At 36.2% G+C, this 22,742-nt stretch overlaps 1 protein-coding gene across 2 annotated transcripts in view; it reads left to right on the top strand.

The window, feature by feature from the left end:
* The window catches only part of eml1 (EMAP like 1), a 55,299-nt gene that overhangs the window by 22,547 nt on the left and 10,010 nt on the right, over positions 1-22,742 (top strand). Inside the window, exons 2-11 of one of the 2 annotated variants that reach the window (XM_044143527.1) lie at positions 3,427-3,609; positions 6,480-6,618; positions 12,582-12,710; positions 13,666-13,694; positions 14,824-14,850; positions 17,542-17,671; positions 19,256-19,405; positions 20,039-20,108; positions 22,058-22,165; positions 22,296-22,520. In XM_044143527.1, coding sequence (XP_043999462.1) covers positions 3,427-3,609; positions 6,480-6,618; positions 12,582-12,710; positions 13,666-13,694; positions 14,824-14,850; positions 17,542-17,671; positions 19,256-19,405; positions 20,039-20,108; positions 22,058-22,165; positions 22,296-22,520 — 1,190 coding nt within the window. Of the gene's footprint in view, positions 1-3,426; positions 3,610-6,479; positions 6,619-12,581; positions 12,711-13,665; positions 13,695-14,823; positions 14,851-17,541; positions 17,672-19,255; positions 19,406-20,038; positions 20,109-22,054; positions 22,166-22,295; positions 22,521-22,742 lie in introns of both variants that reach the window. The other variant, XM_044143528.1, reaches the window with a different exon arrangement.

Here is a 22,742-nt window from a genome sequence, read left to right as displayed (position 1 = left end):
TTTTAAAGATGTGTTTACTACGCATCTTTAAAAAGTCTTAAATTCATTTTTAAAAGTCTTAAATACGTCCTGTGGTTGACGTTGGACTGTCTGGACTGTGGTTTTTTTTTTCTGTGGTTTATTCCTCTGCAGGCAGCAGGAAGAGTTCATAAGCATTCATTAATTCATCATTGCTCTTGTAAGCTTGGTTTGTTGTGTAGTTACAGAAGTTTTAAAGAGCCAATATTATGTATTTTCCAGCCATTTTATAGCAGGATTAAGGATCTATGATAAATTCAGTTGTCAAAGAATGCTGTATATATCAAATATGGCTTAAAAAACATTTTTTGATGCCTTGAAATTGGGCTTTTGTCTCTTTAAAATCTCTTGCTCTTTCTGCAACTCCGCCATCCGGAAGTCACCATAACCTGGTTCCTCCATTAACCTCTTAATGTTTTTACTTGCATTGCACTGAGAAGTAGCTCCTGTAATGAGCACAGCTGATGCACAGTTCCACCAAGTGTTTGCTAATTGCTGCTGGCTAGTCTGAAGGAGCCATGTTGAGGATTTGCTGGTGGCGGCTGTTCTGTGAGGTGGAAGTTTGGAAACTGCAGCTCCGAGGAGGAGTGATGCCTCGGCACTGGGTCGAACATTTTTGATTTTTGAAACTCAGAAATTACCTCAATTTTTACTCAAAAATTTCTGAGATCTGTCTCAAAATTTCTGAGTTGCAGCTAAAATGAGGAGCTTTGTCCTCGAAGGCGGGGCTAGGTCCACCCAGGTGTCTTGCACAACTGATTGCAATGGAGATTTAAGAATTTCTTAAACACACATGAAAGAATCATAGCAACATTTCAGGTGTTTTTGATGAGGGATTGACATTAAATATGATGTAAAGCTCATAATGTCGATTTTACATAACGCTGGCCCTTTAATTAGTAGACACAAATAAATCAGACGAGGAAGGCAGGTGGTTTCATTAAGATTGTGAACCACCAAACTTTCTTTAGAATACACTTTCTGATTTTGTAACTATCTGTGCTAAGTTTGTTTTTAAAAAGTTGTCTAGAAAGTCCGGTTCGTCTGAGTAGTTGTGAACGTGTAATTGAACTCTAAGTGGACCAAAAGATCTGGTCCCCCTACAAACCTCGGTCTCGGTTCAGTTGAAGTGAACTCTGTTGGTTCAGAGACTACTCCAAAAGTAGGAAGTGGACTACAATGCAGGGCATTCTGGGTAAATACAACCAAAACAAACACGGGAATCTATCACCTGCAGGAGAAATGGGTCGCTGTCTTTTACTAAAAACAAAAGAAAATTCCTACAACCATTAAAATCTGACGCCTCTCCATTTTTGATTAGATTTTGTGAAGAAGGAAGTTTAGCTCAGTATTTTCTTCAGAGGTTTGTTTTGTCGTTTCGTTTAGTGGTTTTCAGTGCAACGCCCCCACTGACGAGGAGATGAACAGGTTTTTCAAAGATGTGGTATTTTACAGTTCAGTGTGAAAGTGAACTGCAGCAGCTGAAAAGGTAACAAATGTTGTTTTGTGAGGCTACATACAAATAAAATCTACTTGACTTTTACGAGAAATAAGGACGCACTAAATGTCTTCCCACTTATTGACCAAAACATTTTAATATGTGATATTCGTTTGGGAAGATTTGTTTTCTGTATTTCAGATCTGATCGCGTCTCGGTTGGGGATGTAACCTTTTAAAAAGCTTTCATGAACCCTCAGGAGCTCATCATGCCACTTTACTTCCAGCTTCTGAAATCAACAACTGCTGCAGCTGATTGTTTGAAGATGTTATTTACGGAGGTCAAGAGGCTTTTCCGTAATGGTGTCAGGCGGCGGGGGGTCGAACTCAGACTCTGAGTGGGTCTGCTCCAACATGAATAATTCATTATCAATCTGTGGGGAGAACACGGCATTGATTTACATGAATATTTCAACAACCCATCCTGACATCAAAGTGTTAATGGAGGACACCCCGGGTAAGTGGGTGTGCATGTGTTATCATTAATGAAGTGGACCCTGGTGGCCGGTGCTTGGCCCTGATCTGCGTTTCTGCTGGAGACAAAATAATAATCTGTTCAGCTTGATGAGAGGCCAGGAAGACATTGGAAACAAATCTGTGATTAACCTCGCATCCAATTTGATTTTCTCTTTAGTAAGGCAAAGCTTATCTGTTAAAAGTGACCTGTTATGTGTTATTGAAGAGGTTAGGGTAAGTCTATGGGCGATACAAACCTGTTACAGTTTTTTTTTTTTTTTTTGTTGTTGCATAAAATCATTTCTAGATGATGAGATTTAAGTCTGCTCAGGTCTGCCTCTTTCAAGCTGTTTTACGAGCTCTTGTTACTTTAAATACAAATAATCTGCTGCTGCTTCCCCAACTTAACGTTTACTATTGCACATGAATAACAACGCAATTATGCAACCATGTGTCTTTGAAAAGGAGAAGTGGAGTCTCCTGCACAATCTACAAGAATGCAGCAAGTGGTTTCTGGATGGCATGTCAACAGCAAAACACTTGTCGTTTCCAGCAGCCATTGTACAATGGTAAAGCCAGCTGACCAAATATGCTGGAGCTCAAGTTGGGTTGCTAAGTAACATCATAGTGACTTTCAAATGTGCAAAATTTGCATATAGTGAGTTTCTATACTTCTATTTGAGTCTCAACTGCTTCTAAAAACAGTCCAAAGGTTTAAAAAATGTGTAGCATTGGGGTCTGGAAAATAAGCCATTTTAAAAACTTCAGAATATAAAGTTACACTGCCTGTCACCTAGCATTACTACAGGGTATTTTTTTTAGTTTGTCTAGTTTCTTGTGCAAATATCTGAGTACACTTGACTAGCAAACTGAACTCCAGCATGTTTGGTCAGCTGGTTCTTCCACTGTATGTTCTGTACAATGGCTGCTGGAAAAGACAAGAGTTTTGTTGTTGACTTACCATTCCAAAAACACTTGCTGCATTCTTGTTAACTGTGCAGGAGGCTCCACTTTTGCTTTTCAAAGATGTACGGTTGTATAATTTCACATATGTTCACTTAAAAGTGTAAATGTTGATTTTGAGGGGCCGTAGCTATCAGCAGTTTATTTAGATGTAAAGTGACAAGAGGCCCTAAACACCTCAAACTAGGCAGAACTGAAATGTCACAATCCAAGAATGATGTCATGGACCTATCCTATCCGGTTCAAGGAAGCTGTTAAAGATGTAATAGGTCACCTTTAACAATCGGGTGGATTTTCCAGACACTAAAAGACATTAACTTATTGCCAATAAAAACAGCTTGGGTTTTTTTAAGCACTTTGGCTGTTTTTAGAATCAGTAGAAACCCAAATGGAAGCATAAAAATGTGCTAAATGTGAATTTTGCCTGGTATGTTCCCTTTAAATGTGTCTTTCTTGTAATACGTTGACATATCTGACCTCTTGTCTCCTCAGATGACAGCGCGTCGGCAGCCAGCAGCATGGAGGTGACGGACCGCATCGCCTCCCTGGAACAGCGGGTCCAGATGCAGGAGGATGAGATCCAGCTGCTCAAGTCCGCTCTGGCCGACGTGGTTCGGAGGCTGAACCACTCGGAGGAGCAGCAGGCCATGGGGTCGCGCAGAGGACCCACCAAAGGTAACACAGAACCAGAACCTTCACTTTTACCTCTGCTTTGTTCCTCCTTACATGATTTTATCTGTTTGTGGAGCTTTTTCTTTAAGTTTCTTCTTCCTGCCAAAGTTTACTTCAGATTCTGCTTGATTCCTCTGACCAGCTGTCACTCTCTCCTCCTCCATGACTGTGTTGTTTTGTTAATTGCGTTGTGCGATAGAGCCCACTAAGATGAGAAAATCTCCATCAGCAGACAGCAGTTTTGGCAAGTCAGGTAGGCTGTCTGTAGCTTGTCTGCACTCACCGGGCCTGTTGTGCACTTTCCAGTCGTTGCCTGCAACATTTCACATCAATATCCTGCACAATGTTCACATTAGAAGACAGATTTAAGAAAAGAAAACTTTGATTTACTATAACTTGTAGTTTCTATATTGTTTCTAACACTTTAAGAACATTTTACACCTAATTATGCTGTTAAATCTGGAATTTCCCTATATGGGACATTAATAAGAATAAATAATTTATTCACATTACACAAAATAAAAAATGCAACCTTTCTAAAATATTCTATTTGTAAATGTAACATTTATTTTTTATAAAGTTTGTCATGTTCATAAATTGATGTCTAATTCTTTTTATGTGTACATGGAAAGATTTAATTTCACTTAAAGAGCAAGAATAAAAAACAAAACAGTTTTTTACTTGAGGAAAAAGTTAGAACCCCCTACAGTAAAGTTGGGGTTTTTTTGCTGACAAAATGAAGCTTGGGAATCAAAAATACTTAAACTCAATGCTACATGATACACAATTAGCTGGCATTTTCAAAGCAGCCAATCCAGGAGCGCCGTTGATTTTCCTTGGTTCTGATTGGCTGAACTATGAACGACAGAGCGAAGGAAGAGTGCGGTAATGCTAAAACCGTTTCCACTGTTCATATTTATTCATAATAAGGGATATTTCTTGTTTAAACTACTAAAATCGGTAGATTTAAATGTTTATTAGAGGGTATTTTGTCTAGTTTCTTGTGCAAATATCTTCGTACACTTGAAATAAGACAGAATTAACTTAAACGTAGCTTTACACCAAAGTATTGGAGCTTGTTTTTAGTCAATTATTATTGAATATTGACCAAAAAGTGTAAGTAACACTGGGAATTTTTTTTCACTAGTAAGAAGACATTTTTCCCAAGTGAAGACGTTATAACATGGAACTATAGAACTTTTTCATGAATATGAAGGAATTATATACTGAAAACAAACTTCTACATCGTAGTGAAAAGTTACTTATAAGTTAACATTTTCTTATTTCAAGTGTACTCAGATGTTCGTACTAGAAAGTACACTATAAAAAAAACATCTCTAATTTACAGTAAAGTACCGGCCACTGAGGTAACAGATTTTACTGTATTTTTATCATATTTATACCATGTTTATATGTTAAAATCTTTATTTGTACAGTAAAATTCTGGCAATTCTGGTAGATATTTTTAAATTAAATGTAAATTAGAGAGTTGGGTTTTTTTGCAGTGAAGACAAAAAAATCCTTGGTAAGATTTTGTGTTTTAGTCTTGTTTTAGAGTTTTTCTTAAAGAGCAAAGTTTGGTAAACTACCGTCGAAGTTAAACTAATATGGTATCTTTCTAATTGTATTTATGTATTTATTGAGTTTTGAACACTTCTAATCATCCTTCTCCAGACGTAAACCTGTTTGAAGAGTCAGATCTAAACACACTGTAAACTACTTCAGCAAAATGACAGATGTCTAATTCCTCTTTAAATCCAACTGTATCTTCAAATGTTAGAAAATTATGGCGTCTTGATTTTTTCGCCTTCACATCTGTGAGTTCAACTGTCCTGCTGCTGATTTTTTGATTTACTCCACTCCGCAGGACCTGTTACGTTTGTCCAGGCTGCACTTGCTGCATTGTTTTGCATGCTGCCACTGCTGCTGTCTGTCCACCTGCATGCCGTCATTTTTGTATCTCTGTTTAATAAAAACTCTCCATGTGTTTGTAAAGCTGATCTATTATGTACAGGTTAGGATTGGTTCGTGGACTTCACAAAATATGTTATTACATTTTTTAAACAAAATCATCCTTAGATAATTACATTTTAGTCTGCTCAGTTCAGAATGAGCTGCTGCTGTCCACGACTCCAACTCAACGTTTGCACTCGCACATGAAAATGGCAGCAAACAGATGCGCAATTATACAACTGAACAGCTTTGAAAAGCAGAAGTGGACTCTTCTACACAACCAACAAGAATGCAGAAAGTGATTTATGGGTGGTAACTGAACATCAAAACAGAGCCAGCTGACCAGACATGCTGGAACTCTGCTTGGGTTATGACAGGTGTTATGTCATGTTTATGATATTAACTTATTTTAGGAAATAAAATATTTTTCTTATTTAAAAAGCAAAATTATTTGTTTATTTTCATCTTTTAGTGTATTTCTAATATTGTAAAAAAAAAAGAAAAAATATTTAATTTGTTAGCTGAAAAATCTGCAAAATGTGCCATTTTTTAAATCTGATTAATCAATTAATCATCAGAATAATCCACTAAGAATAATCGTCAGTTGCAACGCCAATGAATATGAACACTTTTGATCTTCCCTAACTTCACAATAAAGCATTTTAATAATTACAAGAAATTTATCAGAATGGCGAATTCTTCTGGAAATAATGTGTCCAAATCAAGTAAGTGGGCTTGATAGACCCTCCAGAATAATGTCAAAACATCCAAACAGTATCTTAATGTTGGTAAAATGTAAATCCTGATATAAAGTGATCAGTTTGGTGTTTTTATATTTTGTTACTCTCCTCCCTCGTCGCTGATTTCACCGCTGCAGCTGACGCTCCTCACCGTCCTGCTTCTGGTTGTTTGTTTTCCAGCCAGGCCGATGATCGCCACTCTGCCGCTGCGGCCCACGGTCAACAATGGGACCGTCCTGCCGAAGAAAGGCAGCAGCACCCTGCCCTCCCCGTCTGGACCCGGGACCAGGAAGGACGCCGGCCCGGCAGCCAACAAGAGGTCAGGAACCAAAACAGAGGATTCCTAAAGTACCGTAGTCCTGCGACGGAGTACCAGGAGTAAAACACTGATAAAAAAAATAATAAATCACAAACAATAATCAGAATAAAGTCAGAAATTACCCAAATTAATTCTTATGAGAATGAAGGTTAAATTATACGATAATAAGGTCATAAAATTTTGTGGAAAAATTTTTAATAATACAAGAATAAAGTTGAATAAAGTAAAAATAATATGGGAATAAAAAGTCCTAATAGTCAATTTTATTTATTATTTTTAATTCTCTTATCATCACCCTAATACTCCGTCATACTATTCAGCAGATTCATAAATTTGTTTTTTGTTTTTGATTTATATTTTGTGCTATTTTTATGAAAGATTCACCATGTCTTAAGTGCTGAAACGATTAAACAAATTAATAGGGATTAATCGATTATTAAGATAATCGTCTACTAATTCAGTTATTGACTATACGGCGCACGTCACTGTGAGCCGCACCCACAAAGTTGTTTTTTTTTTAACTCCAAACTTGAATTTGAACTTGAATTTAAGCCGCGGCTCTCTCCGCCGCTCTCGGTTTTTCATAAGGAAGCAACAGAGGCCTGAATCTTAATACATCTGCTATTGAGGACGCAGCCCTCCGTCTCCAACGCAGAACCATGGATTCGTTCACTCCGAGTTTACGTGCAGCGGCTATTGATCTGTACTGTCAGATCGATAGCCTTCAACTTAAAAGCTGCATCTTACTCTTCATGTGGTTTCCATGATGAGGGAGTTTGAGTTTGAAGAAATTTCTCCGTCATGCCTGCTGCTAGCATGTTCTAAATTAGCAAATTAGCGCTTTCTTCTTTGATTTCCAATTTTGACTTCCAATGATTCATTTCCTGCTGAAGAGCCCCCTGGTGGTTGAAGAAAAATCCACAGAAAAGCCGCACCGGGAAACAAACTGTATGGTTCAAAGCGGAAAAAAGTTAGCAGCTTATAGTCCGAAAAATACAGTAAACAATTAATTGGAGTAAAGAGACTCACAAAAAAAAAAAAACATTTGCAGGAAGAGCAACATGGTTAGAACAATAATTAAGCCAAAACGGTAGAAAAAATATATACATTTTGCAGTTAATATTAATGTTGTTTTAAAAAAAAAGAATTAAATTGTTTGCATTTTTATTTGATTGCCCAATTAATCGTCAGAATAATTGAGAAAATATTTTATTACTAAACTAATCTTTAGTTGCAGCCCTAGTTTTATTAATGATGTTGTAAATCTTCAGTCAACACAGCCATGTTGCTTTGTGTTTCTGCCGTTTGAGCCCTCAGGTTTTCTACCAGCCAAATTCACTGACATTTAACAAGACTGATGCAGAAAGAGGCTTCTTTGTCACTTCTGTGTGCGTGTGTTCACGTGGAGGTCAAGCTACAAATTAAGTCTGCCAGGGGAACAAAAGTCTTTTCCCGTTCCTGGATGACATTAACATAATCAGAAGAAGAGCAGCTCAGTCCAAACAAACCTCCCAGCTTTAATACCGTCTGCTTGTGTTCACTAAAACTAGAGGAAAAACTTTCTAAAAGAATCATTCTTAGATAGTGAGATATCAGTCTGCTCAGTTCTGCCTATTTTGAGCTGTTTTACAGCCTCTTGTCACTTTAAATCCAAATGAACTGCTGCTGGCCACGGCCCCCAATGTAACATTTACACTCACACATCAAAATGGCTGCAAATATGCCAAATTATATAACCGTACATGTTTGAAAAGTAAAAGCAGAGTCTCCTGCACAACCAACAGGAATGCAGCAAATGGTTTATAAATGTTAAGTCAACAAATAAACACTTATCTTTTTCAGCGGTGGTAAAATCAGCTGACCACTGGTGCTGGAGCTCCATTTTTACTAGACTTGGCAGTGGTTGCTAGGTAACAGCAAAGGATTTTTCTTCCGCTCTGCAGTTTTTCCAGAAACTGGGACCTTTATTTTTAAATAAAATGCAAAATCTTATGTCAGAAATGGAGGAACAGTTCAATCCTTTTTCTCCTTTGATCAAATTGAGATTCTTCCTACACTGACTCCAGTTCTGGAGTAAAAATAATAAGGAATGCAACAGGTGTAGCCCATATCCTGAACATTTCCTGTAACTCCAGCTGCACTCCGATTCACAACTAGAATGAGACTTTCTCTCATAATCTGATGTTCCTACGATATGTTTTTCTTCCGCTAAACTTTCCTTTTGCATACTTTTGCCTACCTGTTTCTTTTATGCAATTTTTGTAGAACTATCAGATTAGCAAATGCTACGAAATAAATTGCTACTGTAATATTCTACTTTCTTAGAGAAATTTCACTGTAAGAGTTTTTTTTAACTGGAAAAGTGAAATAAACATTTTTATTCTCCAGCTGAGTTTTTCCCCCCCTCATTGTGTCGTGTTTTCCCAGACACATCTTCTCCTGTAGCCTGTTTTTGAAAGCACCTCCTGTTTTCATCTCTTGTTTTGTCCTCTTTTCTATTCCCACCAGAATTTTGTCCCTCAGGTGAGAATCACCCAGCTAACATCACCGCCATTTAAAACGCAGACTAAAACTTCCCCTTCTGTCATTTTACCTCCTGCACTGCAAAAACAAAAAACCTTACCTTCAGTATTTTGGTTCAAGTCTCTAGTGCAAATGTCTTAGTACACTTGAAATAAGACAAAACTAACTTACAAGTAACTTTTCAGCAAGATGTAGGAGCTCCTTTTAAGTCAATAATTCCTTAATATTGAATATGGAAAAAAATTATTGTTATAAGTTAAATAATCTTCCAGTGGAACTAGTACTTTTCATTAAGATTAAGGAATTGTATACCTAAGACGAGCTGAAAAGTCACTTGTAAGGTGGTTTTGTCTTATTTGTACTTAGATATTCACTCTAGAAACTAGACCAGAAAAACTTTGTAAGATTGTGTTTTTGCAGTGAATAGTTTCACAAATTTGGTTAAACATGTAACAAAAAAAAGTTCTAGTTCCACTGGGAGATTATTTCAATTGAAACATGAGAAAAATGTCGTTATAAATTATATAATCTGTCAGTGGAACTAGAACAATTTAATCAAAATTAAGGAATTATTGACTAAAAACAAGCTCCCTTAATTTGCTAAAACGTTAGTTTTTACTTATTTCAAGTGTACTAAGATATTTGCACCATAAACCAAAAACATTTGGTAAGATTTTGTGTTTTTGCAGTGCAGGTTGTGTTTTTCTATGTCCTGAACTAATCTATCTATATATGTGTAATAATTTTTTTTCTTTAGCACAGTAAATTAAACAGGCATATAAATGCAAGTTTTTAATTATACTTTTCAGATAATTACTGAGTTGGTAAGTGATGCATTTAATTTAATTTAGATAGGGATTAGATATGTTTTCACTTTTTCGAAAAATAGTTGGTAAGATTTTGTGTTTTTGCAGTGTGTAAACATAGAAAGTTGGATATTAGTTTAACTTTCTCGCACTGACTCTCTCATTGATGTTTGTGTTAATTTAAGCTTCGTTGCAGTCGCTTCCCGACTTGCTACAGCCTTTAAAGCCCTGCGGTCCAATTAGGGCGCCGGGATTCCTCACAGGAAAAACAGCAAACAGTTGTTCCTCTCTGCTGCTTCGGATAAAAACACAAACAGTTTGTGCAGAAGGGATAAAAGCCAGCGGCGAGTTTCAGGTTCTGGACAAAGTGGATTAGATGACCTGTCTGCCTGCTGACTGCTGATTTGGCTCTTTTTTTTGTTGTGGAAAAAAGACCAGCTGCCCTCATGCAGATCTGCACAGCGCTGCTTTTATTCTGACATGTTGTTGTTTTAAATAAACTGTATTCTGATGGGAAAATACAATCAAATCATTTTGCACTTCAGCAAATTCCAATGTTTTATGTATTTCATCTGGTTTGATGCAGACAATAACACTGACTGAGCAAACACCTTTTTATTTGCTCCCTAACTTTGCTTTTTGCTTTGGAAGGCAGTGAAGCAAACTTAATTTATTGTGACTGTTTTATATGTTTTTAGGAAAGGAAAATAGAATATAGTATGCTTTCTCTGCCAAAGTGGGAGGTGGTATTTTTTCCAATCTTAATACAAATTGTTGTTCTACCAAATAGACTGTTATAATAATTTAACAGATTTTATTTATTTTTATTTTTTAAACTAAAAACCCACTTGTTTAGAGTTGTATTCGAAACGTAATCAATTGCAAATTTATTGACGGAATCTGACTTGATATTGTTTTTATTGTTGATTCTATGGTGCATTGTATTTTTGTGTTTGATTTGATGTAAAGCACTTTGAAATGCCTTGCTGCTGAAATGTGCTATACAAATAAAGTTTGATTTGATTTTACCTTTGTTAGAGGAGGTATAAAAATACTCTATTTAAGCTATGGATGCAAACTATTCATTGGCTTACTATTAGTTTTTGATTAGTGGTTTATTGGATTAAAATTAATTCAAATTGATAAACTAGTAATTTCCGTTAGAACTTCTTGTAGTGTTGTAGTTTGACCACCATCCAGCAGGTGGCGCCCCAGGTAATCCTCAAGCCGACCGTTGATGTGAAACAAAGATGGCGGCGGGGCTATGGCGGAACGGGAAAGAGAAACGGTCCAGAGTCTGGTTTGGGATGCAAAAGAACACTGTTTTGAGTTCTGTTTTGTGACATAAACACTGGAAAAGCTCTTCCTTAAGTTACGTTTTACTTTAATAGCACTCATTTAGCCGAGCTACATGTCGTAGCAGCTTCAATTTATCACTCAAAAATGACTCATTTACTGCGAAGGCGATGATAATGTGAGAAAAGTGGAGGAAATATTTTAATCTTATGGAAAAAGGTTGACTTTGATAGCTGTGGTAAGTTAAAAAGACTTAATGCAGCAAAGTTTGAACACTCCTTCAACAGACTACTTCTTTTTTTTAACCCCTCCAGGGGGTCTTTTTGTGGGCTCTAGTGTCCCTTATATCAGTGGTCCCCAACCTTTTTATGACAGCGGACCGGCCAAAGCCTTCGTAAATTTCCGCGGACCGGGGGGGGGGAGGTGCGCGCGTTGTGAGCTGGCGCAAGACTCAACCCTCGGCATCCGGTGTACGATTTTCAAAATAAAAGCTCCTCCAGACTCAATGCATAGAACGGACATATTTAATTATTTCTTGCGCGGCCCGGTACCAATTGGTCCACGGACCGGTACCGGTCCGCGGCCCGGTGGTTGGGGACCACTGCCTTATATGACAGTAGGCTGACAAGAAAGGGGGGAAGACATGCGGCAAATGTCGCCGGTCCGGGAATCGAACCCGCGAAGGCCGTGTCGAGGACTCAAGGCCTTCAAACGTGGGTCGCGCTATCCCCTTGCCACCACAGCACGCCCAACAGACTATTTCTGTATGAATGTTTCTCTATTCATGGGGAATTAATGGTTTCACATATTTTATTCTTTTATTTTTTATTCAGCAACCTAAGAGGATGTTGTTTTACTACATTTTATACGTCCAGGTGTATTAATGTAAGAAAACCATTAATACACCTTTTTATTAATTTTCTATTTTATCACTTAGTTAATAGAGCTGACACAAAATAATGTTAAACTTTAATAGCTGTTTTAAAAAATTCAGCATACGATGAAACATTTAGCCCGCCATATGAAAAGATTGAGCAATCTTGATACAAGAGACAACTCAGATTCTTAAGAAAAGCCGCTTATCAATTAGTCGTATAGAAAAATCCACTTTTGATCAACTCATTAATTAATAACTTTAATCCCTAATTTCAGCAGCAACACAAGAGGTAGTGCTTTATGTCTCAAATGCCTTCTTGTTGCTAATAGAGCATGAAAATAAATCCTTATCGATGAAATCTTTCCAAGAAAGCTCACAGACGTTACCGTCAGGTAATTTTACGGCCCATTATTCTGTCTGCTTCCACTCACTGGTTTTGCTTCTTGTGTTTGTCCCTGCAGCACTGTGAGGAGAGCCAACTCAAACGAACACGTGGGGACTCTCACTCGCAAGGATTCGGGCGACTCCAAGGGGAACCGAACCCGGGCCGGGTCAACAGGCAGCAACTCCAGCGGCAAGAGAAGCGACAGGTAAACCCAAACCTCAGTCACTAACTGCGTTTCCATCTCAAATATGTGAAACTCTTTGTCAGTATTCTCCTAATGTAAAACAAACAAAAAACAAAACAATTTTGCAATTGCTGGATTAAAATAACGCGTGAATAAGCTTCTTCACACGAAAAGTCATTAAAAATCATGACAGCGATGGATGTAAACAGTAAGATGCATTTATAATTCAGCCATCAGAGGAAACGTCAGCGTTTTATTCAAGCGATGGAGCGACAAGCCGCTTCCACTTATAGTCGGCCATTTTACTGGTAGCTGTGGATTCAACACATTAGAATGACACAAAGTTTTTTTATTGAAAGAAACTGACTTGGAAAAATGTTCTTTTGCCTGATTTTGTTATTTTTTGTCACTTATATTAATAATTGTCATTTTGGTCCTTTAAAACTTTCTGATTATGTAATTTTTAAACATTAAATCCTCATTTGATCGGTTACTTAGTACCTGAGTAGACTTTTAACCAAATACTTTTTTAAAAACTGTACTTGAGTAATATTTTGGATGGCGACCTTTTACTTTTGACAGAAAAATTTGTTTAAGTAGTGCTACTCTTTGTTCATTTAATCTTTCTGACCAGTGGTGAGAGCTCATCCTCCTATCACTTCCTGTCATCGTCTTCTTTGTTGTTTTCTCCAGTAGTAACATCCGGTTGTTGATCATGTGACTTTTGTGATGCTAAAAAAGTTTTTGGAAAAACCGACTCATCCTAGTACAAACGTTTTTTTATCATAAAACTGGAGTTGTTGTTTTTTTAAACTGCTCTATCTCCATTAAGCAAATTTATTTTCAAAATTTAAATTTGCACAATTTTGTGGTTAAAGGAAATGCAGCTACTGACTTTGAAGGTTTTTAGTTTTCTAAACTGAAGTGTGTGAGCTTGGATGACTGATAGTTGTGTGTTTATTCATTTACTTTGCAGCAAACAGAGGGATCCAGTGTTCAATGCAGGTAAAAGTCCAGCTTTTTCTATTTCAAAGAGTTGAGAGCTGATGTTATATTTTTTCCAAAAAACAAATTTAATATCAGCTACGATTTCTGTGTCATGAGTGTTTTACACACAGAAGTCTACTTCAGCTTCTTTCCATGATGTCCTGCTTTAAATGTCATTGTTAAACATTCATTTTTCTCATCGTTCATTCTTTACATTTAACACATTCATCTCATATCGTTTTAAAATTCATCCATTTTCTGTTCACCCTTTGTCCCTAATGGGGTCAGGAGGGTTGCTGGTTCCTATCCCCAGCTAACGTTCTGGATGAGAGGCGGGTTCACCCTGGACAGGTCGCCAGTCTGCCGCAGGGCAACACAGAAAACAAACAAGACACACAACCATTCACACACACACTCACACCTAGGGAGAATTTAGAGAGACCAATTAACCTGACAGTCATGTTTTTGGACTTTGCGAGGAAGCCGGAGAACCCGGAGAGAACCCACCATGCACAGGGAGAACATGCAAACTCCATGCAGAAAGATCCCCGGCCGGGAATTGAACCCAGGACTTTCTTGCTGCAAGGCAACAGCTCTACCAACTGCACCACTGTGCAGCCCTATCATTTTATCCTTGCTTCAAAATTTATTACAAAATCTTTTCTTATTAAAACTTTTTTTTTTGTTGTAGATTTCAGTTCAAAAGAAGTTTTAGGTTTCTGTTGCAATAAATTAAATTCACCACAGCAGTAGGAGCCGTTGTTATTGTTATGTTTTGTACTTATATTTTTTACGTAATACCCTCCACAAAAGTATTCATAATCAGGGCAAATTTAGATTTACATTTATTGTCATTTAACTAAGAAGATCTTACCAATGCTCAACATACCTGCAAAATTTTCCACTTAATATTTTAACAAACATGGAGCTTTCTTTTTAACATGATTTAAAAAAATAGATGAAAAACATCAAAAAAAATTATGAAGATAAAGAGAAACTCTTAGAAAACAATTGTGGTAGTTTGTTGAATACATCATGGACAGAAGCTGCCGTTCACCAGGAAACAGGAAGTGAGGTGACTGTAGAGGTGAGGAAGCGATGCCAGCCTTCATCTGGTGATTGTGTGTCTCTCTGTGACCTTTAAAAGGGATGCGACGTGTGACCCACTGCAAAGGTAGGTCAGGGCCCCTCTGCTCCCCCCCTACCTCCGCCCTGTCTGCACAGCTCTCTGCTCAGTTTGGATTCATTCAGACGTGAAGACGCTGCTCTCAGGCCGAGTCTTGAAGAGAAAGCAATAAAAACCTGTTCATGGAGTGAGCAGAAAGCTGTCCAGACTGGAGCAGGAGCTCCAGACTGCTGAGCTGCGTTTGAGACTTTCCCTTTGGAAAAATTTACTCACAAACATCCCACCTAACTTCCCCTCAAAGCTGCAAAAACACAAAAACTTACTTAGTATTTTTTACTTCCTACCACAAAAATCTTATTCAACTTGAAGTAAAACAAAACTAACTTGGAAGTAACATTTGAGCTTGTTTTAAGTCAATAATTTCTTCATGTTTATTAGAAAAGTACTGGTGCTGTTGATTATTTTTACTTAAAACATAGAAAAAATGTTTTTAAAAGTGAAATAATCTGCCAGTGGAAATAGTAGTTTCTTATAAATATGAAGAAGTCATTGACTGAAGTAAAGCTCCTATTTATTGCTGAAAAGTCACTTGTAAATAGGCTTTTCACAATAATCAATAAATCAGTTAAAACAAACCCAAAAATGTCAATTTTTATGATTTATTAATTTACTTTTTTTCTCTCCTACAAAATACTGGGTGATAAAAGTTTTCAGGCTCAACAAGCCCTTATTTCTTTTTTTGAAGGATAACCTTGTTTACGGACGTTTCAAAATTCATTTTGATATTTCAGTTTTATTTGTTTTGGATATTTAAAATGTCTTCCAGTTCCAGCCTAAAATCTTTGTTAGAATCTAAAGTTTATTTATCTTTGGGAACTTGTTCTTGCATTATCATGCCATTATTACCGTTGCATCACTTAAAAACGGTCTCAAAACAACAATGTTATCGTTTATCACCATAACCTTTGAGACAATTTATCATCCTGAAAAATGTATTACTTTGACAAGCATAGCTGTAAGTTAATTTTGTCTTATTTGAAGTAAGGTAAGATGAGAAAAATACTCGGCAAGACTTTGTGTTTTTGCAGTGGTTGCTGTCTGTTTGCTCACAGCCTCACTTCAGTCAGTTTTGGTCACCATAGTAACGACACAAAGATGTCTGCCACTCAATGCCTTGCAGTTGCTTCCAGGTTGTTGTTTGGTTTTTTTAACTCCTGCTCTTGCAGTCTCCCTGCACTTGGAATGAGTATTTGCACACTGACACAGTTCCTATTGAATCTTGTCTGATTTTTCAGCTTTTTGTTTTGTATCTGTGCCAAAAAAAAAGAAAAAAAAAAGAGGGAGTAATATCCTGAAACATGTAGCTTTCTTTCAGAGGGATTAAACCCTTAAACCAAAAGCAGGTAGAGTAGATAAAGATATTTGCACTCCAAAAACATATTTTTACTCAAGTAAAAGTAGAAATTAGCTATCTAAGAAATCACTCAAGTAAGAGTAAAAATGTATTTGGTAAAAAAGCTACCGAAAACATCAAGCATTTAATATTTGAAATAGTATTTACATAATCAGACTGATTAAAATATATATACTAAAATGGGAAAGCAGCTACTGAAACATTAAGGTTTTATGAAATAAAACTCTGTATTTTGTAAAAACGTTCAAACAAAAAACAAGCTGCTCCAGTAAAATATTTTACTATATGTTAAAAATGTTGGTGATTTATAATCACAGTTTCCTTTCTTTCCTTCTTTTAGTAGCTTAGTTTGTTCTTTGCTTGCTCTCCCTCATTATGACATAAGAATGAATTTCAATAATCTAATATCCAACTTTCTCCATCTTCTTTTCACACGTATTTTCCCTCCATCTCTGCCTCCTCTGCTCTGTAGTTCCCAGCCAGTACTGTCAGATTTGTTACTAGTGCAAAACATCAACACTCATTGTTTGAAATTTTACTGTTTTAGGTTAAACGGGCCAATTCATGGCTTAATTTAGATCAGGTCTTCTAAAGTTACCTATTATTAGAAAAAAGCACAGCAGCAGCTAACTGTTGTTTTTGTCATTGATTTATTCTGACGATTAATCAAATATTCTAACGATTAATCGTCAGAATACTTCGAAGTTCTAATGGTTTTTATCTTAAATGCTCTCAATATGTTTGTTTTTTAATCTGTATACTTCAGTTAGCAATTAAATTAGTTGGCTATTATTTAAATTTGCGCTTCTTTTGTTCACGATTAATCAGATTAACAGTTTCAGACCTAAAAAAATTTTAAATTTAGGCTAATATTATCCCCTCTTCTGAACTTTTTCTTCTAAAATGTTCAGATTTGTTTGTTTTTGTCCTCTGCATGCATTATTTTACAGGTCAACATTTTACACTGATGACAACGTCTCATTTGCTTGTCTCCGCATTTTGTGCTGAATCTCTGCTGTGTGTTTTAAAAACATCTGCTGTTCATTTTGTGCCCTTTGTTTTCACACAGATGTTTGAAATGAGCAATAAAAGCCAGTTTAAGACATTTGTTTGTGTTGTAATTTTTCTGTTTTTAATTATCTGTTCACAACAAAAACATAAATAAACTCCACCTTCAGACAGCCAATTGCATCACTGTTTAACCGATCTCACTCATAACTCACCAGCGCTTCTTTTGTTCACTAATTTCTCCCAAATTAATTATTCTGATCTGTTTGTGTATAAACTCATGGTTTGATGAGGCTTTTTTCTGTTGCCTTTTCTAGAGGAAGGTTATGTGAAGATGTTCTTGAAGGGTCGCCCCGTCACCATGTTCATGCCTAAGGACCAAGTGGACAGCTACAGCCTGGAGGCCCGAGGCGAGCTGCCCAGCAACAAGCTCAAACTGGACTGGGTGTATCCTGACGCTGCTGCCCAGGAGTTTTCTGCAGAAGTTAAAGCCGAAATGAAACTGAAAAATCACTGAATATTATCAAGTATTTTTGGTAATATACTATTCCCAACTATCACCAACTACTGCTAATTGGGGATGCAATGATCTACTTTTGTTTTCTTCTCATGCCAATATCAGAGGTTTAGTATTGTTGGCCCATATTAATCCGACTCAGAAAAACAGTGCTAAATTTACTGAAAATGTTTCCTTTTTTAAATAAATACAGACATAGCTGAATTACAAATTTACACTGCAAAAACACCAAATCTTATCAAGCATTTTTGGTCTAGTTTCTAGTAGAAATATATTATTCTGTCAGAAATTGAAACTGACAGAATAAATTGGCAAAATGACCCAACATGTAAAAAAATAAACAACAAAGCTTTTTTCAAATTGTCCAGAAAGTGTAATTAGTAATTTTAAATGTAAATAATTAAGCATAGAATTAGACAGAATAGATCTGCCTCTCTGGATGGATTTTTTTTTTTATGTCTGGCCCGATGCAGATATTAACATCAGATTGGTGGATCTCTAGTGGAAATGTCTTGGTAAACTTGAAATCCAGATTGCTGAGTCAGAATTCTGAGCCCTGTGCCGTCACCTAGCAACCACAGCTCATCACCTAGCAACCCAAGGGGAACTCTGCTGGAAAACACAAATGTTTTGCTATTGACTTATTATTCAGAAACAACACTGCAAAAGTACAAAATCTTTCCAAATGTTTTAAGCAAGTATCTTAAAACACTTGAAATAAGACAAAGCTTTATCTTGCAGAACGTTCACCAATATACAGGAGCTTGTTTTAAGTCAATAATTGTTTAATATTGCTGAAAAAGTGCCAGTTCCGATGGCACGTCTTGTTATAAGTGAAATAACCTCCCTGTGGAACTAGCACGTTTTCATCAATATAGAGGAATTGTTGACTTAAAACAAGCTGAAAAGTTACTTGTAAGTTAGTTTTATTTCAAGTGCACTGAGATATTTGCACTAGCAACTAGACCAAAAGTATTTAAGATTTTGTGTTCTTTCAGTGTTCAGCTGAGTAATTGTGTGCATAATAAATTCAGCCTGTTATTCTGGAGAAACAAGAGTCTGTAAATGTTTCCCCTGCTTGTCAGAGTCGATCTGTTTTCGTCGCCCTGCAGCCTCGAGTTAGGAATAACCGGCACACAGCTGACAAGCCGATGGCGCAAGCAGTCAGCAGCTCCTCTTGTGCTATTTTCTTTTTTGTTTTCTCATCATCTGTGGCCATCTTTGCTTATTTTTTTTCTTGTCAGGAGTGAATGTGGCATGCTGTTCAGCCTTGCAGAAATAGAAAAAAACCAAAAGGCAAAAAAAAATGTGAGGAGGAAAGCACAAACAACCATGTTTTTTAAGGGTATATTTACAAATTTCAATGTATAATATCGAGATTTTATGTGACCAAATAGACTGGAAGTGTTTTTTTCTCTATGTTTACTTCACCTAAAACACCTTAAACTCTTTGACAAATTGTTCTTGTGCCAAATCAATTTCCATCCATTTGGATTCCTTGACCCTTGACCCAGCTACGGTTACCGTGGCAGAGACTGTCGCTCCAACCTGTACCTGCTTCCTACTGGAGAGACGGTGTATTTCATTGCCTCCGTGGTCGTCCTGTTCAACGTGGACGAGCAGCTGCAGAGACACTACACAGGACACACGGACGACATCAAGTGGTGAGAGACACACTGGACTTTCCGCTTCCCGTCCATCATTAAAACGAGGATTTATTTAAAACGTTCCTTCTGTTAGTAAAGCATTTAGTGTGATAAACGTCTTTTCAAGCAAGAATTAAAATTTATTATTGTCAAAGTAGAATCCAATTAAAGTTTTACTGTTTTTTCTACTGTGGGCTCAATAAATAACTTTGAAAGTCTAATTAAATACACTTAAAATTTGGAGTTTATTCATATAAATCACACTTATTTAAATGACTGGTGTCCTGAAGAAGCTTATTATTTTTATCTCTAGGAGGATAAATTACTTGCATTAGTGTGCCATTATTATGTTAGTTGAAAATTGTTTCAAAATGACAATATTGTCGTTTATCTTGATTTATCTTTCAGCAGAATTTATCGTGACTCAGTAATTCTACACTGACCTTACAAACATTAGTAAATAGTTCCCACAAGATATTGTAATAAAACTTGTTCTTAATTTCTATCATTTGACTTTACTGAGAAAATGTCTAAGAGAAGAAAATTTATTTTAATTCATCTAATTTCCTCCAATCTGATCAGGAATATCAGTTTTCCCTACTAGGCTGATTATTTTCGGAGACCATTTGATGTTTTTCTTGTCTTCTTCAGTTTGGCCGTCCACCCTGATAAAATTACGATTGCGACTGGGCAGGTGGCAGGAACCTCCTCAGACGGAAAAGTAAGTTATTTTATTGTTTCTTCACATTCACGCATTACTGAAGCGATATTAAGGTACGTTAAATTAAAATAACAGTCATAGAGCCTCATAACTTCTACACCGGATGCAGTTAATCACACAATAAATTGAAAGGAGCTCCATAATTTCCATTCTGATTAATATTTATGATTTTGGTTGTGTTTTTAATTTTTTTATTTTTTTATTTATTGTTTTTGGTTGTTGTGTTTTGTTTTGGATATTTAAAATATCTTCCATTTTCAGTGCTAAGTGGAGTGTTAAATAAAAATCTAATATCTTTGTCTTTGAGAAGGTGAACTTGCGTTATTAGGCAATTATCAGTATGTTACTTGAAAATAGTCTCAAAACAAAAATATTATTGTTTATCGCAATAATTATTGTCATAATTTATTGTAAAATTGATTCCTTAGGGGTTGGAGTTAGTTTGTTTTGGCTAAATATAAAGTCCAATGACTTTAGATTGGACTTTAGATTGATCAAATGATCAGTTTAATCATTTGTAGTGATTTGTAAAAATTTAGAACTTTTGTAGGTTAAAGGTCATATTTGACCATGTGTGTGAATGAATGTGGTGTCCAGCCTCTAATAGTCTATTGGAAAGAGAAAATCTGTTTCTTTTATTAATCTTTTGTAAATATTTCTAGACTTTTGATGTTTATGATTTAGTGTGCCATTATTATGTTAGTTGAAAATTGTTTCAAAATGGCGATATTGTCGTTTATCTTGATTTATCTTTCAGCAGAATTTATCGTGACTCACAGTAATTCTACACTGACCTTACAAACATTAGTAAATAGTTCTTATCGTCAATTTTATCGTTGTCACAATAGTACCACAATATATTGTAATAAAACTTTATATCCATGTCGCTCACCCCTACTTTGTGTTCTTAATTTCTATCATTTGACTTTACTGAGAAAATGTCTAAGAGAAGAAAATTTATTTTAATTCATCTAATTTCCTCCAATCTGATCAGGAATATCAGTTTTTCCAACTAGGTTGATTATTTTCGGAGACCATTTGATGTTTTTCTTGTCTTCTTCAGTTTGGCCGTCCACCCTGATAAAATTACGATTGCGACTGGGCAGGTGGCAGGAACCTCCTCAGACGGAAAAGTAAGTTATTTTATTGTTTCTTCACATTCACGCATTACTGAAGCGATATTAAGGTACGTTAAATTAAAATAACAGTCATAGAGCCTCATAACTTCTACACCGGATGCAGTTAATCACACAATAAATTGAAAGGAGCTCCATAATTTCCATTCTGATTAATATTTATGATTTTGGTTGTGTTTTTAATTTTTTTATTTATTGTTTTTGGTTGTTGTGTTTTGTTTTGGATATTTAAAATATCTTCCATTTTCAGTGCTAAGTGGAGTGTTAAATAAAAATCTAATATCTTTGTCTTTGAGAAGGTGAACTTGCGTTATTAGGCAATTATCAGTATGTTACTTGAAAATAGTCTCAAAACAAAAATATTAGTTTATCGCCAGAGCAATTATTGAAAAATAAACCGGCTATCTGCTTGCTGTCTACTGAAATTGATTCCTTAGGGGTTGGAGTTAGTTTGTTTTTATAAATATAAAGTCCAATGACTTTAGATTTACTGACTTAGATAATGAGTAAAACGCGCTATTTCAAATCCAGTAGTCAGACTACAGTTACTTATCAATCATTTGTAGTGATTTGTAAAAATTTAGAACTTTTGTAGGTTAAAGGTCATATTTGACCATGTGTGTGAATGAATGTGGTGTCCAGCCTCTAATAGTCTATTGGAAAGAGAAAATCTGTTTCTTTTATTAATCTTTTGTAAATATTTCTAGACTTTTGATGTTTATGATTGGATATTTTTCCTAAATAATTAATATTCACCAAGCTAAATAAACAGATTATTGTATCCTAACTTGGTATTTGTTTTTCTGGCAGCAGCTGGCTCCTCACGTCCGCGTGTGGGACTCTGTCAGCCTCAACACGCTCCACGTTCTGGGCGCAGGCTTCTTCGACCGAGCGCTTGTCTGCCTGGCTTTCTCCAAGTCGGTAAGAGACGCTAGCTAGCACCTTTAGCGCCACTCCAGCTCTGCTAGGAGTTAGTTTTTAGATCTCTTCCTGTGAAGCCAAATAAACACATAATAGGGTTTGTGTTGTTTGGGGTTTTTTGGCAAATCAGAATGGAGGAAACACACTTTGCGTTGTGGATGACTCCAACGATCACGTCCTGTCTGTGTGGAGCTGCTGGTACAGTGGCTGTCTGCTGAACTGGACTTGTTTCTTTCTTGAGTTTTCCAGACAACAGTGGACCACACAAATTACTCATGTTTTTTATTTTTGTACAATCTCCTTTTCAGTTCAACCTTATCAGTGGAGACACATTGTTGATGTTAGGCTGTTTGAGGTAAGAGAAATGTCTAACATTAGGCAAAAAATGTATCAGGTTCACTTAGATTTTATCAAAGAAGTAGGAACTGAGTTTTACACCCACCCATCTAACATCTATAGCATCATCTAATAAATTACTATTCACTTTAACTTGGTTTTAATGTCCTTTCTTAGTTAGTATTTTTTATAAACATATCTAAAATTACTACAGTGCATATCATTGACTTATCAATTTTAA

This window comes from Gambusia affinis, linkage group LG16, assembly GCF_019740435.1.
Source record: "Gambusia affinis linkage group LG16, SWU_Gaff_1.0, whole genome shotgun sequence".
NCBI lineage: Eukaryota > Metazoa > Chordata > Actinopteri > Cyprinodontiformes > Poeciliidae > Gambusia > Gambusia affinis.
This window is presented reverse-complemented; position numbering and strand designations above follow the sequence as displayed.